The 15,852-nt window shown below is 40.9% G+C and overlaps 1 protein-coding gene across 10 annotated transcripts in view; it reads right to left on the bottom strand.

Moving 5' to 3' along the window:
* Positions 1–9,466: 9,466 nt before the first annotated feature.
* ARHGEF9 (Cdc42 guanine nucleotide exchange factor 9) overlaps positions 9,467–15,852 on the bottom strand; it is a 211,944-nt gene continuing 205,558 nt past the window's right edge. For 9 of the 10 annotated variants that reach the window (XM_072817441.1, XM_072817442.1, XM_072817436.1 and 6 more), the window contains 2 exons: positions 12,625–12,784; positions 9,467–11,475 (listed from right to left, as the gene is read on the bottom strand). In XM_072817441.1, the coding sequence (XP_072673542.1) occupies positions 11,421–11,475; positions 12,625–12,784 (215 nt within the window). In that variant the 3' untranslated portion in view covers positions 9,467–11,420. Of the gene's footprint in view, positions 12,785–15,852 lie in introns of all 10 variants that reach the window. The other variant, XM_072817445.1, reaches the window with a different exon arrangement.

Genomic DNA, 15,852 nt, shown 5'->3' with positions numbered 1-15,852 from the left:
CAACAAAATGAAATGAAAGGCATTAAAATTGGGAAAGAAGAAGTCAAACTCTCCCTCTTCACAGATGACATGATCATGAACATAGAAAACCCAAAAGACTCCACCCCAAGATTGCTAGAACTCATATAGCAATGCCGCAGGATGGAAAATCAATGCTCAGAAATCAGTGGCATTTCTATACACTAACAATGAGACTAAAGAAAGAGAAAATAAGGAGTCAATCCCATTTACAATTGCACCCAAAAGCATAAGATGCCTAGGAAAACCAAACCACAGAGGTAAATGATCTATACCCTAAAAGCTACAGAACACTTCTGAAAGTAATTGAGGAAGTCTCAAAGAGATGGACAAATATTCCATGATCATGGATTGGAAGAATTAATATTGTGAAAATGTCTATGCTACCCAGAGAATTTTACAGATTCAATGCAATCACTATAAAAATACTATGGACTTTCTTCAGAATTGTAACACATAATCCTAAGATTTTTGTGGAACCAAAAAAAAAAAAAGATTTTTGTGGAACCAGAAAACACCCCGAATAGCCAGGGAGCATTGAAAAAGGAAACCAAAGCCAGGTGTATCACAGTGCCATATTTCAAGTTGTACTACAAAGCTGTGATCATCAAAACAGTGTGGTATTGGCACAAAAACAGACATATAGATCAATGGAACAGAATAGAGAATCCAGAAATGGGCCCTCATCTCTATGATTCAGTAATATTCAACAAAGCAGGAAAGAATATCCACTGGAGTTGGAGGGAGACGGGGCAAGATGGCTGAAGATTAGGGTCCCCAAGTCACCTGTCCCCACCAACTTACCTAGGTACATTTCAAATCATCCTGAAAACCTATGAATTCGGCCTGAAATTTAAATTTTTTTTTTAATTTATGATAGTCATACAGAGAGAGAGAGAGCGGCAGAGACACAGGCAGAGAGAGAGAGAGCGGCAGAGACACAGGCAGAGGGAGAAGCAGGCTCCATGCACCGGGAGCCCGACGTGGGACTCGATCCCGGGTCTCCAGGATCGTGCCCTGGGCCAAAGGCAGGCGCCAAACCGCTGCGCCACCCAGGGATCCCTCGGCCTGAGATTTAAAGAGAGAACAACTGGAACACTCGAGAGAGAAGAGTTTTCGCTTCTATCAAGGTAGGAAGATGGAAAAAAAAGGAAATAAAAAAGCATCCAAGGGGGAGGAGGCCTCGTGAGGAGCCGGGCTAAGGCCAGGCGGCGAGTGCCCCCAGGACAGGAAAACCCAGTTCCGGAGACACAGAAACTTTACCAATCTTCCTGAATGGAAAGGCGCTCAAAGGGTACTTGGGCAGGATCCCAGGTGGGGCAGTGATGCCATCAGGCTCCCAGGGGCACTAACAGAGGAAGTGCACCCCAAGGGGAGAGCATGCCACACACCACTGGCCGAGCTCCCTAAACGGCTGGAGCGCGTGCCCCGGGGGACCCTGGGAGCAGCTCAGGCTGCGTCTCAGGCGTCGGCTCTGTGCGGAGGGTCTGCGTTGCCCCAGGAGAGCGATTCCAGTGGTGCAGGCCCCGGAGCCCAGGGTGCCAGGGCACACAGCCCAAGATCCGGCACTCCCCCCGGGATAGGCAGAGACCGGGAGGACACAGGGCAGCAAGGTCGCTCCTGCCCCCAAGCAGAACAGAGCTGTGCAGATCGGTGCCCCCCGACCCTGGAGCATCCAGGCCCCTATGGAATGGGAGACTGCATTAGTTACTGCTGGAGCTGACTCTAGAGCTGGAGAACTGGCCACTGCCACTGTCGTTGGTCCTCCTGGTATCACCTTGTACCTGGGACTGAGCACAGCCACCAGCGAGCAGGGGCATCACAGGATAAACAGCTCCCACTGAGCCATGCACCTGGCAGGGGACAGGGCAGCTCCGCCAGGTGCACACACCTGAGAATCAGCACAGCAGGACCCCCCAGAACACCAGCTGGAAGGACAGTGGAAGAGCAAGTTAAGTTCTTGATCAAGGAGTGCTGGAAAGTTCCAGGAGAAATTAGGGATTGATAGTATATAGAATCAGAGGATACCCCTCCTTGGTTTTTGTCTTTTGTTTGTTCACCCCACCCCTTTTTTCTCTTTTTCTCCTTTTTCCAGTACAACTTGTTTTTAGCCACTCTGCACTAAGCAAAATGACTAGAAGGAAGAACTCATCACGAAGAAAGAATCAGAAACAGTACACTCTCCCACAGAGTTACAGAATTTGGATTACACTTCAATGTCAGAAAGCCAATTCAGAAGCACAATTATAAAGCTACTGGTGGCTCTAGAAAAAAGCATAAAGGATTCAAGAGACTTCATGATTGCAGAATTTAGATCTGATCAGGCCGAAATTAAAAATCAATGAAATGAGATGCAATCCAAACAGGATGTCCTATGATGAGGGATAATGAGGTAGAAGCATGAGTGAGTGACATAGAAGACAAGTTGATGACAAGGAAAGAAGCTGAGGAAAAAAGAGAAAAACAAATAAAAGATCATGAGGAAAGGTTAAGGGAAATAAATGACAGTCTCAGAAGGAAAAATCTACATTTAATTGGGGTTCCAGAGGACACCGAAAGGGACAAGGACCAGAAAGTGTATTTGAACAAATCATAGCTGAGAATTTCCCTAACATGGGAAGGGAAACAGGCATTCAAATCAGGAGATAGAGAGATCCCCCCACCTAAAATCAATAAACACCATTCAACATCCCGACTTTTAATAGTGAAACTTGCAAATTGCAAAGATAAAGAGAAGATTCTTAAAGCAGCAAGAGACAAGAGATCACTGACATTTATGGGGAGAAGTATTAGATTAACAGCAGACCACTTTACAGACACCAGGCAGGCCAGAAATGGCTGGAAGGATATATTCAGGGTCCTAAATGAGACGAACCTGCAGCCAAGAATACTTTATCCAGCAAAATCGCATTCAGAATAGAAGGAGAGATAAAGAGCTTCCAAGATAGGCAGAAACTGAATCTGTGACCACCAAACCAGCTCTGCAAGAAATATTAAGGGGGACCCTGTAAAAGAAACAGGAATTCCAAGGAAACAATCCACAAAAACAAGGACTGAATAGGTATCATGATGGCACTAAATTAATAACTTTCAATAGTAACTCTGAACATGAATGGGCTTAATGAACCCATCAAAAGGCGCAGGGTTTTAGACTGGATAAAAAAGCAAGACCCACCTATTTGCTGTCTACAAGAGACTCATTTTAGAGCTAAGGATACCTACAGCCTGATAATGAATGGTTTGAGAACCACCTACCATTCAAATGGTCCTCAAAAGACAGCAGGGTTAGCCATCCTCATATCAGATACATTAAAGTTTATCCCAAAGACTGTAGTAGGAGAAGAAGAGGGACACTATATCATACTTAAAGGATCTAGCCAACAAGAGGACCTAACAATCATGAATATTTATGGCCCTAATGTGGGAGCTGCCAAGTATATCAATCAATTAATAACCAAAGTAAAGACATACTTAGATAATACACTAATAGTGGGAGACTTTAACATGAAGATTTCTGCAAATGACAGATCTTCTAAGCACAACATGTCCAAAGAAAAAGATTTAAATGATACAGTGGACAAGATGGTTTTCACAGATATTTACAGAACTTTACATCCAAATGCAACTGAATACACATTCTTCTCAAGTGCGCATGGAGCTTTCTCCAAAAAGACCAAATACTGGGTCACAAATCATGTCTCAACTGATACCAAAACATTGGGATTGTCCCTTGCATATTTTCCGACCACAATGTTGTGAAACTAGAACTAAACCATAAGACTAAGTTTGGAAGTATTTCAAACACATGGAGGTTAAAGACCATCCTGCTAAAAGATGAAAGGGTCAACCAGGAAATTAGAGAAGAATTAAAAAGATTCATGGAAAACAATGAGAATGAAGATACAACCATTCAAAATCTTTGGGATGCAGCAAAAGCAGTCCTCAGTGGGAAATACATTGCAATACAAGCATCCATACAAAAACTGGAAAAAACTCAAATACAAAAGCTAACCTTTCACCTAAAGGAGCTGGAGAAGGAACAGCAAATAAAACCTTCCACCAGCAGAAGAATACAGTTAAGAAAGATTCCAGCAGAACTCAATGTAATAGAGACCAGAAGAGCTGTGGAACAAATCAAGAAAACCAAGAGATGGTTCTTTGAAAGAATTAATAAGATAGATAAACCATTAGCCAGCCTTATTAAAAAGAAGAGAGAAAAGACTCATATTAATAAAATCATGAATAAGAAAGGAAATACAATTTTAAAAACTTATTATGAACAGCTGTATGCCAATAAATTAGGTAATCTAGAAGAAATGGACGCATTTCTGGAAAACCAGAAACTACCAAAACTGAAAGGAAGAGATAGAAAACCTGAACAGGCTGATAAGCAGGGAGGAAATTGAAGCAGTCATCCAAAACCTCCCAAGACACAAAGTCCAGGGCCAGATGGCTTCCCTGGGGAATTCTATCAAATGTTAAAAGAAGAAACCATACCTATTCTACTAAAGCTGTTTGGAAAGATAGAAAGAGATGGAGTACTCTCAAACTCATTCTATGAGGCCAGCATCACCTTAATTCCAAAAGCAGACAAAGACCCCACCAAAATGGAAAATTATAGACCAATATCCCTGTTGAACACAGATGCAAAAATTCTCAACAAAATACTAGCCAATAGGATCCAATAGTACATTAAGAAGATTATTCACCATGACCAAGTAGGATTTATCCCCAGGATGCAAGGCTAGTTCAACACTCGTAACGCCATCAACGTGATAGATCATATCAACAAATGAAAAAACAAGAACCATATGATCCTCTTAATAGATGCAGAGAAAGCATTTGACAAAATGAAGCATCCATTCCTGATCAAAACCCTTCAGAGTGCAGGGATAGAGGGAACATTCCTTAGCACCTTAAAAGCCATGTACAAAAAGCCCACAGCAAATATCATTCTCAATGGGGAAACACTGGGAGCCTTTCCCCTAAGATCAGGAACAAGACAGGGATGTCCACTCTCACCACTGCTATTCAACATAGTATTAGAAGTCCTAGTCCCTGAATCAGGCAACAAAAAGAAATAGAAACTGGGAATTCAATTGCCAATTCAAATTGGGAAAGAAGAAGTCAAACTCTCCCTCTTTGCGGATGACAGGATACTGTCCAGAGACAACCCAAAATCTACAGAAAACTTCTGAAAGAAATTGAGAAGTCACAAAGAGAAGGAAAAACATTCCATGCTCATGGATTGGAAGAATTAATATTGTGAAAATGTCTATGCTACCCAGGGCAATTTACACATTGAATACAATCCCTATCAAAACACCATGGAAAAAAAAAAAAACACCATGGACTTTCTTCAGAGAGTTGGAATAAATCATCTTGAGATTTGTGTGGAATCAGAAAAGGCCCTGAATAGCTAGGGGAATATTAAAAAAAGAAAACCATAGCCAGGGGTACCATAGTGCCAGATTTCAGGTTGTACTAGAAAGCTGTGGTCATCAAGACAGTGTGGTACTGGCACAAAAACAGACACATAAATCATGGAACAGAATAGAGAATCCAGAAGTGGACCCTCAACTTTATGGCCAACTAATATTCCACAAAGGAGGAAAGACTATGCACTGGAAAAAAGACAGTCTCTTCAGTCAATGGTGCTGGGAAGATTGGACATCCACATGCAGAAGAATGAAACTAGACCATTCTATTACACCTTACACAAAGATAAACTCAAAATGGATGAAAGATCTGAATGTGAGACAAGTTTCCATCAAAATCCTCGAGGAGAACACAGGCAACAGCCTTTTTGAACTTGGCCACAGCAACTTCTTGCAAGATACATCCATAAAGGTAAGGGAAACAAAAGCAAAAATGAATTATTGAGACTTTGTCAAGATAAAAAGCTGTTGCACAGCAAAAATAAGAGTCAACAAGACTCAAAGACAACCTACAGAATGTAAGAAAATATTTGCAAATGACATATCAGATAAAGGGCTAGTATCTAAGATCTATAAAGAACTTATTAAGCTCATCAGCAAAGAAACAAACTATCCAATCATGAAATTGGCAAAAGACATGAACAGAGATTTCACAGAGGAAGATATAGACACGGCCAACAAGCACATGAGAAAATGCTCGCATCATTTGCGATTAGGGAAACACAAATCGAAAGATGAATGGATAAAGAAGATGTGGTTTATGTATACAATTGCACTGCTGGGGATTTACCCCAAAGATACAGATGCAGTGAAACGCTGCAACATCTGCACTCCAATGTTTATAGCAGCAATTGTCCACAATAGCCAAACTGTGGAAGGAGGAGCCTTGGTTTCCATTGAAAGATGAATGGATAAAGAAGATGTGGTATATGTATACAATGGAATATTACTCAGCCATTAGAAACAACAAATACCCACCATTTGCTTCGAGGTGGATGGAACTGGAGGGTGTTATGCTGAGTGAAATATGTCAATTGGAAAAGGAAATACATTATATGGTCTCATTCATTTGGGGAATATAAAAATTTATGAAAGGGAATAAAGGGAAAGGAGAGAAAATGAGTGAAAATATCATGAGGGTGACAAAACATGAAAGACACCTAACTCTGGGAAATGAACAAGGGTTAGTGGAAAGGGAGGTGGGCGGGTGGTTGTGGTGACTGTGTGATGGGTCTGGGGATGGCACTTGGCGGGTTGAGCACTGGGTATTATGCAAATTGAACTCCAATAAAAAGATTTTTAAGAAAGGTAAAAAAATAGAAAAAATTATATCCATTGGAAAAAGGACAGTCTCTTCAATAAATGGTCCTGGGAAATTTGGACAGTCATGTGCAGACGAATAAAACTAGCCATTCTCTTATATCATACAGAAAGATAAACTCAAAGTGGATGAAAGCTCTAAATGTGAGACAAGAATCTATCAAAATCCTAGAGAACTCAGGCTACAGCCTTTTTAACGGTCACAGCAACTTCTTTTAAAATACATCTATGAAGGCAATTGAAACAAAAGCAAAAATGATCTATTGGGACTTAAGATAAAAAGCTTTTGTACAGGAAAAGAAACAGTCAACAAAACCAAAAGACAACCTACAGAATGTGAGAAGATATTTGCAAATGACATATCAGATAAAGGGCTAGTTTCCAATATCTATAAAGAACTTATGAAACTCAACACTCAAGAAACAAAACAATCCAATCCTGAAAGGGCAAAAGACAAGAACTTTAATTTCACCAAAGAAGATATACACATGGCCAACAAGCTCATGAGAAAATGCTCCATGTCACTTGTTATCAGGGAAATACAAATCAAAAGCACAATGAGATAGCACCTCACACAGGTGAGAACAATTAACAAGACCGGAAACAAATGTTGGTCAAGATGTGGAGAAGGGGGAACTCTCTTGCACTCTTGGTGGGAATGCAGACTGGTGCAAGCACTCTGGAAAACTATGTGGACATTCCTCAAAAAGTTAAAAATAGAGCTATCCTATGACCCAGCAATTGCAGTACTGGGTATTTACCCCAAAGATACAGATGTATTGAAAAACCAGGGCACCTGCAATGTTCATAGCAGCAATGTTCACAGTAGCCAAACTGAGGAAGGATCCACTATGTGCTTAGACAGATGAATGAATAAGGGAGATGTGTGTATGCGTGTGTGTGTGTGTATGTGTGTGTGTATATATATATATACACACACACACAAGGGGTAGAAAGGGACAGATATATATATATATATATATATATATATATATATATATATATATCGAGTGCGATATTAGTCATTAGAAAGGACGAATACTCACCATTTTCTTTGATGTGGATGGAACTGGAAGGTATTATGTAGAGTGAAGTAAGTCAATCTGAGAAAGACAATCATATGGCTTCACTCATATGAGGAATAGAAGAAATAATAAAAAGGATTATAGGGGAAAGGAGGGAGAATGAGAAGGAAAAATTAGAGAGGGTGACAGAACATGAGAGACTCCTAACTCTGGGAAACGAACAAAGGGTAGTGGAAAGGGAGGTGGGGAGTGGGATGGTTTAACTTGGTAATGGGCACTGAGGAGGATACTTGATGGGATGAGCAATGGGTGTTATAATATATGTTGGCAAATTAAACTTCAATAAAAAATATTAAAAAATGGAAACTCAATTAGGCAAGTGGAACTTCCATCAGTGAACATAGCAGCACTGTCAACAGTCAACATAAGGTGCTCTGTAATAAAACTGATGGCAGTTAAGTGGGTAAATGCTCTTAGCTTGTAAGTCATAGAGCCATTCTTCATGGTAATAAAGAATATGGATGATCATGTGGACCGTATGGGACTTTCAGAAATAAATCTTCTGCTGAGACATGCTTTATTTTAGGTACCTTAGGAGAGAATTAGCTGCATCCTACCCCCCAGAATTTGTCTCCCCATCCTCCATTCTAGGACCATCAGAAGGTAGTTTAGGGAATACTCAGAGCAGAGGCAGTAATTGAAATTCACCTTTGGAAGCTGATGAGGCTCAGAACTGGCAAGATGGAGCAAGGACTGGCGAGAACTGAGTGTTCTGAGTTTGATGAAAAAAGACTGCAGACTACATGGAAAAGAGGAAAAGTGGGAGTAGTAGGGAAAGTGGTTAGCTTATGAGAGAGTCAAGAAATGGAGAGTGTAAATTTTATTGAAGGAGATGTTTTAATAATTACTTTCTCCAAATCTAGGATTAGGGGCATCCTTTCATCCTAGATAGACAGGGCTCATACTCTAACCCAGAGGTAGAATACTTGCTCTTCCTCCTAACTCTGTAGTTTGGAACATTTACCTGGTCCCTTTTAGGAAATAAGTAATTAGAGTTAGTGTTTAGTCACTCTGGAAACAGTCAGGTGAGGCAGTGCCAGAACGAACCTAGTATTGCATCTCTGATGCATAGGATAAGACACCACATGGGGGCCTTGTGGGCAGCAAGGAGCATCTATTTGTAGGCAACACCATGATGAATAAAACAGTAAGGTCACTACACTGACTTTGGGGGTTGGATAAGGAATGTGTCTACCTCTGAGAAGATGGAACAAGAATATGATATGGCCTCTGGCTAGATCCAAAAAGCAGCTTTTAAGCTCCTGTGAGTGCCCAGGGCAGGTATTGGACTTGTAGCTACAAGGAAAAGGAATGGGGTCAGGAATAGGTCCTCAAGGGACAGGTGATATGAAGAACAGCCCCATGTATAAAGACATTTGAAGTGCCCCTGGTTATAGGATCAAACTTGTTTCTTATGGACCACTCTTCCAGAAAGGACATGGAAGGTCACAGACATCCCATGAGATGCCTGACAATGTAACAGCAGGACTGGCAGGCCAAGATTAGGTTGGGATAAGCTGTCCCTCATCAGGAAAATTCTCTTTATTTTGCAACTAGTAAAACACACACACACACACACAGAGGCAAGAAAACTCTGCCTGGAAGTGTCTTTTTACTTCTTTTATTGAACTCCATAAATATTTTCATAAGGCTTTGTGTCATTACAACATCATAGTTTTGTTGATAAACATTTTTTTAAACACACAACTTTGACACTTGTTTGACAGCGTCAAACATTCGGAAGAAACAAAATAATAAACTGGCAAATGCAGAGCAGCAGGGGTAATCAAAATCACTGTTACCCATCCATCCACCCCAGCCCACCCCAGCCCCAAAGCACTAAAAGATCACTATTTGGCTTCACACTAGAATTGTTAGAACTCTCTTGTCACTGCCGTTGATAAATCCATTAGATTTATACACACAGAGAGAAGAGGATAGAGGGAGAAAGAGGAGTTAGATTTCTGTGTTAGGAGCATCCCACAGCAGGGCCCAAAAAATACACTAGCAAAGCCTTTTGGAGAGCAAATCCAGGCCTCATTGAGTTGAGGAAAGGGGAGCTTGGGGGCCATGCACACATAGAAGAGATTTACAGAATTCTTGGGGATAGCACTGCTGTGGGGCACAGAATAGACCTGGACCCTGATCCCAGGTAATAGGGCTCCCCTTGGGGCTGTTGGTCACTGGTCTGCTTTGCCGCCATAGGCTGGGGAATACTCCAACCAATGGTGAACTGATTTCTTGTTGTTTTCACAAGTTCTTGGTATCTGGTGAGGCCAGTGGTTTGGGTAGATGAGAGGTGGGTGGCAAGAGGTAACATCCCTGATCCTGGAGCTCTGGTCACAGGCTCAGGGGGAAGGGAATGGAGGGAGGACAAGGAGGCTTGGCTAAGAGATGTTGTAGGCCCAGGGACTTGGCCAACCATCCGCTCTTGGTTTATTCCTAGCCCCTGGAGAAAAACGTCAAGATTAAGCCTAGTGGAGAGGAACGGAAAGTAGGAAAAGGATGTATACTTAAGGGAGGCCTACACAGTTACTGAAACACATGCTGTTTGCCAGGGAGACCATTTTATTTTATTTTATTTTTTTCAGGGAGACCATTTTAGCTTAGGCACTGGGTACCAGGTTCCTTGCCATGGGAGGCTTAAGTAGCTGGGTCATTTGCTGAGCAGTTGTGGCCAGTCCCGAGCCCCAGCCCTCTGCCCATCTCAGGCTTACCCTTGACTTACTCCACAAGTCTGATTTGAATGTGGTGGAATGGTAGCATAAAGAGCTTGTAATTTGATTCCCAAAGAGGAATAATTCCTAGGCTGGGCAGGGCCTGGTCTGGGTCAGGAGGCATAGAGCAGCAATCAAGTTAGCTGTGCTGAGGGCTTCATGTAGCCATGGCTGCTGCTCAGTAAGCTGAAGTCCTTTCATGACAGTTTTCTCCTGGGGTCCAGAACAGACTCAAAATTTCCAGATTCCTCACTAGAGTGGTTCTTTATAGTAGGGCCCATTCTTACTCCTTTGTACTCCATTATTCTTGCTGTTCAAGGTCTGCCCACCTAAAGGGCTATGTGGGGAGGAAGAACAGGTACTCTTGCACCCATAGGGACCCTGCCTCTTAGTGGGAGAAGTTAGTTTTTCCTAAGTATAAAGCCTGCAAAATATGAGCCTGAGGGTAGTGTCTCTACCTCAGATCTTTTCTCCATAGGGAAGCCTCACTGGGCTCCTCACTTACTTACTTCAAATGTCCTGAGATGGGAGAATGTTGGACATAGGGCTTTCTTAGAGTGACAGAAGTTCTTTATGCTAATAGCAGTAATTTTCCTGTGCCAGGAGAATAGGAGAATGAAGGACAACAGGGAGAGGAGAAGGAAGGAGTCACGGAAGACTGTCCATGCAATCTGTTAACAATGGGGGAAATTTCATATAACTTGAGTGGTAGGAACTGCAGGTATATATCTTGGGCTAGGGCTGCCTCTTTCCATGCCCATTCCTGTTCTTTCCTTTAAGAGGTTATGGTCAGCCTTGGATCCTGTCCAGGTCAATAATTTGAAGGCAGCTGATGATCTTGATCAGGTGTGCTCTGTCTTGACCCCTTCATAGACTCCAAGAAATGCCACCTGTAATCTGAAAATGGAAGCAGGGATGACCAGGCCCCTGAAATAATTTCAGTTGGGACCTCCAATTTTAAGCCTACTTGGTGCTAGGCAGTTGAATCCCTCCCCCGGGAAGCAGAGTCTCAGCCCCTTTGCTTCAAGCTCAGATCTTTTAGGTTAGGGGAGGGAGAGGCCTACAAGGGACACCATAACCAAAGCAGCTTGAAGAAGATAATAATTAGCTCAACTAAGTCCCAGATATAAAACTACTCATGATCCAGCAGTGCTACAACATGGGAACCCCCAGTGCTAGAAGAGCCCAAATGCAGAATGTTCCCTGAACAGAAGTCTTCTCCAGCATTATTATAATCTGACTCTCCCTTGATTCTGTTTGGTTTTGATCCCTCTACAACACCTAAAACACAGTGAAAGCAATAGAAATATCAAGCAGTTATGTCACAGGGCACAACAGAGCATGTCTAGACTGGCACAACTGAGGACGGAAGATGCAGGGAAAAGGCTGTCTAGGGCAAATGCCGGCCTGCAGAAACATTCACAGGTGGTCAGCTGAGGGAGAAGAGAAAGAGAAAGGAGAATCCTCCCTTACCCATTGAAAAGGAAAAGGAAAAAAATTCAAATTCCCAAACTCCATCACATTAAAGTATATTCAAAAGTTATCAGCATCAGTATCATTAGGAAAGAAAAAAACAATACAAACACATCTATGGTAATAATGACAAGTCAATGAATCACTCACAGGTGTGCAAAGAGATTATCTCAACAAGAAAAGGAACACATAGAAATGTCAGTTTCTGAAAATAAAGGGGAGGGGGACAGGGTAAGAACAGAAAACTTTTAAGAAGGGATCACATATTTAGAAGTCATTGGTACCTCTTCCTACCAACTACAGATTTTACTTCCCCAAACAAACAAAACGTTTTTTGGTCCTTCTGTGTGTGTGTGTGTATGTGTACGTGTGTGTTTGTGTATACTCAAGGGTCTGTGTGTGTATGTGTGTCTCTCTATATATAAATATATATATGTAGATATATATATTTATATATATATAAATTTCAACAGTGCTTCTCCAAAAAATTGTCCATCTATAAATATAATTTTATTTACTTTATTTTAAAATTATCTGCCTCCCTGTAGGTATTATTTTTTGAAAGGGGTTAACCTGCTGAAATTTTGCCAGAATGGTGACTGGCTGCGCTTGGGTTCGGTGAACTCAAAGACCTGCGACTGAGCGATGCCATCCGGGACCAGGTACTGGCCCTGGTTTAACGGGTCCTGCGGTGGTGGGTAGGAAGGAGGAATTGAGCGGGCAGAGTTGACACCTAGAATAGATGGGAGATCAAATGGAGAGTATAAGTTACGTGGTTTCCCAAATCATCCAGTGACCACTTTGAGCAGACAATTAAAGGCAGCCTATTTAGAGAGTATGAACTGGAATTGAAAATCATCCAAGGGAAAAACTGCAATTCCTTAACAGATTTTGGAATGGTATGGTGACTAATACAACAACACACACTTTCCCACCTACTCAGACATTACTGAGAAGCTTTGGTGTTATCAGCCATTTTACAGATGAGGACACTGAGACCTGTGGTGAAATGTCATATCTAAGGTCATAAAGCAAAGGATAGAATTCACATTTTTTTGTTTTAAAATATTTTATTTATTTATTCCTGAGAGACACAGACAGAAGCAGAGACATTGACAGAGGAAGAAGCAGACTCCTCACAGGGAGCCCGATGTGGGACTCGATACCCTGACTGGGATCATACCCTGAACCAAAGGGAGACACTCAACTGTTGAGCCACCCAGACGTCCCTAGAATCCACATTATTTGATTTCTCATTCTTTTTTTCTTAAGATTTACTTATTTAGGGACGCCTGGGTGGCTCAGCAGTTGAGCGCCTCCCGTCGGCCCAGGGTGTGATACTGGAATCCTGAAATCGAGTCCCACATCAGGCTCCCTGCATGGATCCTGCTTCTCTCTCTGCCTGTGTCTCTGCCTTTCTCTCTCTGTGTCTCTCATGAATAAATAAATAAAATCTATAAAAAAATAAACAAAATCTTAAAAATATTTACTTATTTATTTAAGGGGGGGGGCAGGAGGAGGGCCAAAAGGACAGGGAGAGAGAAACTTAAGTAGACTCCAAGCTGAGCAGGGATCCCAATGCAGGGCTCAATCCCATGACCCTGAGATCATGACCTGAGCCAAAGCCAAGAGTCAGATGCTCAATTGACTGTACCACCCAGGCACCCCAAGAGACCATAATCCATTATGCCAGACGTTCCTGCAAATCACCCAACGCTTTCCATTTAATTTCAAAGCAATTTGGTTTTCTCCCTCCTCAACTCCCCCTAGAAGTGTCAAAAGAGCCAAGTTAAGAACTAGTGACTTCAAAGCAGGTCTTCAGTTGGGAAATGGTTTTCTAAAAGGCAAGGTACAAGTGTACTCTACCTCAGGTTGTAGTGATGAAACCATATTTAATATGAAAGTCACATTTGGTAGATTAGAAAGAAAGCAAAGAAAATATGATTCATGTAATACAAGGAAGACTTGGAATATATTTGTGACCATTCAAAGGGGACAATTCAATGACTACAACTTTCATAGAAATATTTGCAAGCTTCAAAGCAAAATCCACATGAATAGAAGATTCCAGGGTGGAGGGGCTGAATTTAAAGTTTAATCCTAACCTATATTCAGAGCATAATTGCATACAGCATATGATTCAGAATGCAATGAAGACCTCTCTGCTGCTCCCAAATAGCTTCCTCAACTGCTGGCTAATGTCTGAAATTTCAACATTACAGCTTCTTTGTTTGCCTTTGTTTGATGACTCGATCCCATTATCCTAGAAGTAGTATCATATTGAGTCATTGTCAGCCATTGGCACTTAAGTAGGAAGCAATGAGTTCTTTTTTAAAAGCTAATATTGTTTTGCTTTGTTTTAGATCTTACTTTTGTTTTCCAGATTTATTGAGATATAATCAATAAGTAACATTCTATAAGTTTAAGGTGTACAATGTGATGATTTGATACACATATATATTCCAAGATGATTACTACAATAAGGTTAGTATATCCATCACTTCACAAAATAACCTTTTTTTGTGTGTGCTAAGAGCATTTAAGAACTACTCTCTTAGCACTCCCAAGTTAAAATATTAACTATAGTCACTGTGCTGTACATTATATTCCCCGAATTCTTCATCTGGCAACTACCCTTTTGTGCCCTTTGACCAACATCTTTATACTTCCCCCATCCCAGGCCCTGGCAACTACCAAACAAGAAACTTTCTGTTTCTATAATTTTGCTTTTTTTTATTCCAATATAAATGAAATCATATAGTATTTATATTTTTGTTTTACTTATTTCACATAGTATGATGCCCTCAAAGTCCATCCATGTTTCCATAAATGGTAATATTTCCTTATTTTTATGGCTGAATAATATTCTATTGTATATGTAACATATATATTATCCATTCATCTGCTGAAGGATATATCAGTTGTTCATTGTCGTGGCTATTGTGAATAATGCTGCAATGAACATGAGGGTGCAGAAATCTCTTTGGGATTTTGATTTCATTTTCTTTCCTTATACACTAGAAGTGGAATTGCTGGATCAGATGACCACTCTATTTTCAACTTTTTGGGGACCCTCCATACTGTTTTCATAGCACCTTACAAATTTATACTCCTACCATCAGTGTCCAAGGGCTCCTTTTTCTCCAAATCCTCACCAGCACTTGTTATCTCTCTTTTTTTGATAGCAGCCACTCTAACAAATATAACCTCTCATGGTTTTGATTTACATTATTCTGATGATTGGTAACATTGAACATCTTTTTTTTTTACACTTGTAGAACATTTACATGGGCATTTGCATGCTTTATTTGGAGAAACATCTATTCAGGTCATTTGCCCATTTTTTGTAGTTTGTAGTTGACTTGTATGTGTTGCTCATATATTTTGAATATTAATCCCTTATCTGATACATGGTTTGCCAATATTTTCTCTCATTCTGTAGGTCGCCTTTTCATTTTGTTGATTTTTTTTTTTAGTTTGATGTAGTCCCACTTTTTTTTATTTTGGTCATGCTTTTGGTGTCATATTAAAAAACTTGTTGCCAAAATCATGTCAAGGAGTATTTTCCCTATATTTTCTTTTAGGATTTTTATGGTGTTAGGTCTTCCACTTAAATCTTTAATTCATTTTGAGTTAATTTTTCTGAGCAGTGTAAGACAGGAGTCCAATACATTCCTTTGCATGTGAAAATCCAATTTTCCCAATATCATTTATAAAAGAGGCTATCCTTTCCCCACTGAGTATTCCTGACCTCCTGATAAATATTAGTTGACTATGGGTTTATAATTGGTCTCTCTCATT

This window comes from Canis lupus, chromosome X (genome assembly GCF_048164855.1).
Source record: "Canis lupus baileyi chromosome X, mCanLup2.hap1, whole genome shotgun sequence".
In the NCBI taxonomy this organism is placed as follows: domain Eukaryota; kingdom Metazoa; phylum Chordata; class Mammalia; order Carnivora; family Canidae; genus Canis; species Canis lupus.
The sequence above is the reverse complement of the archived record's forward strand: the minus strand, read 5'-3'. Positions and strand labels throughout refer to the sequence as shown.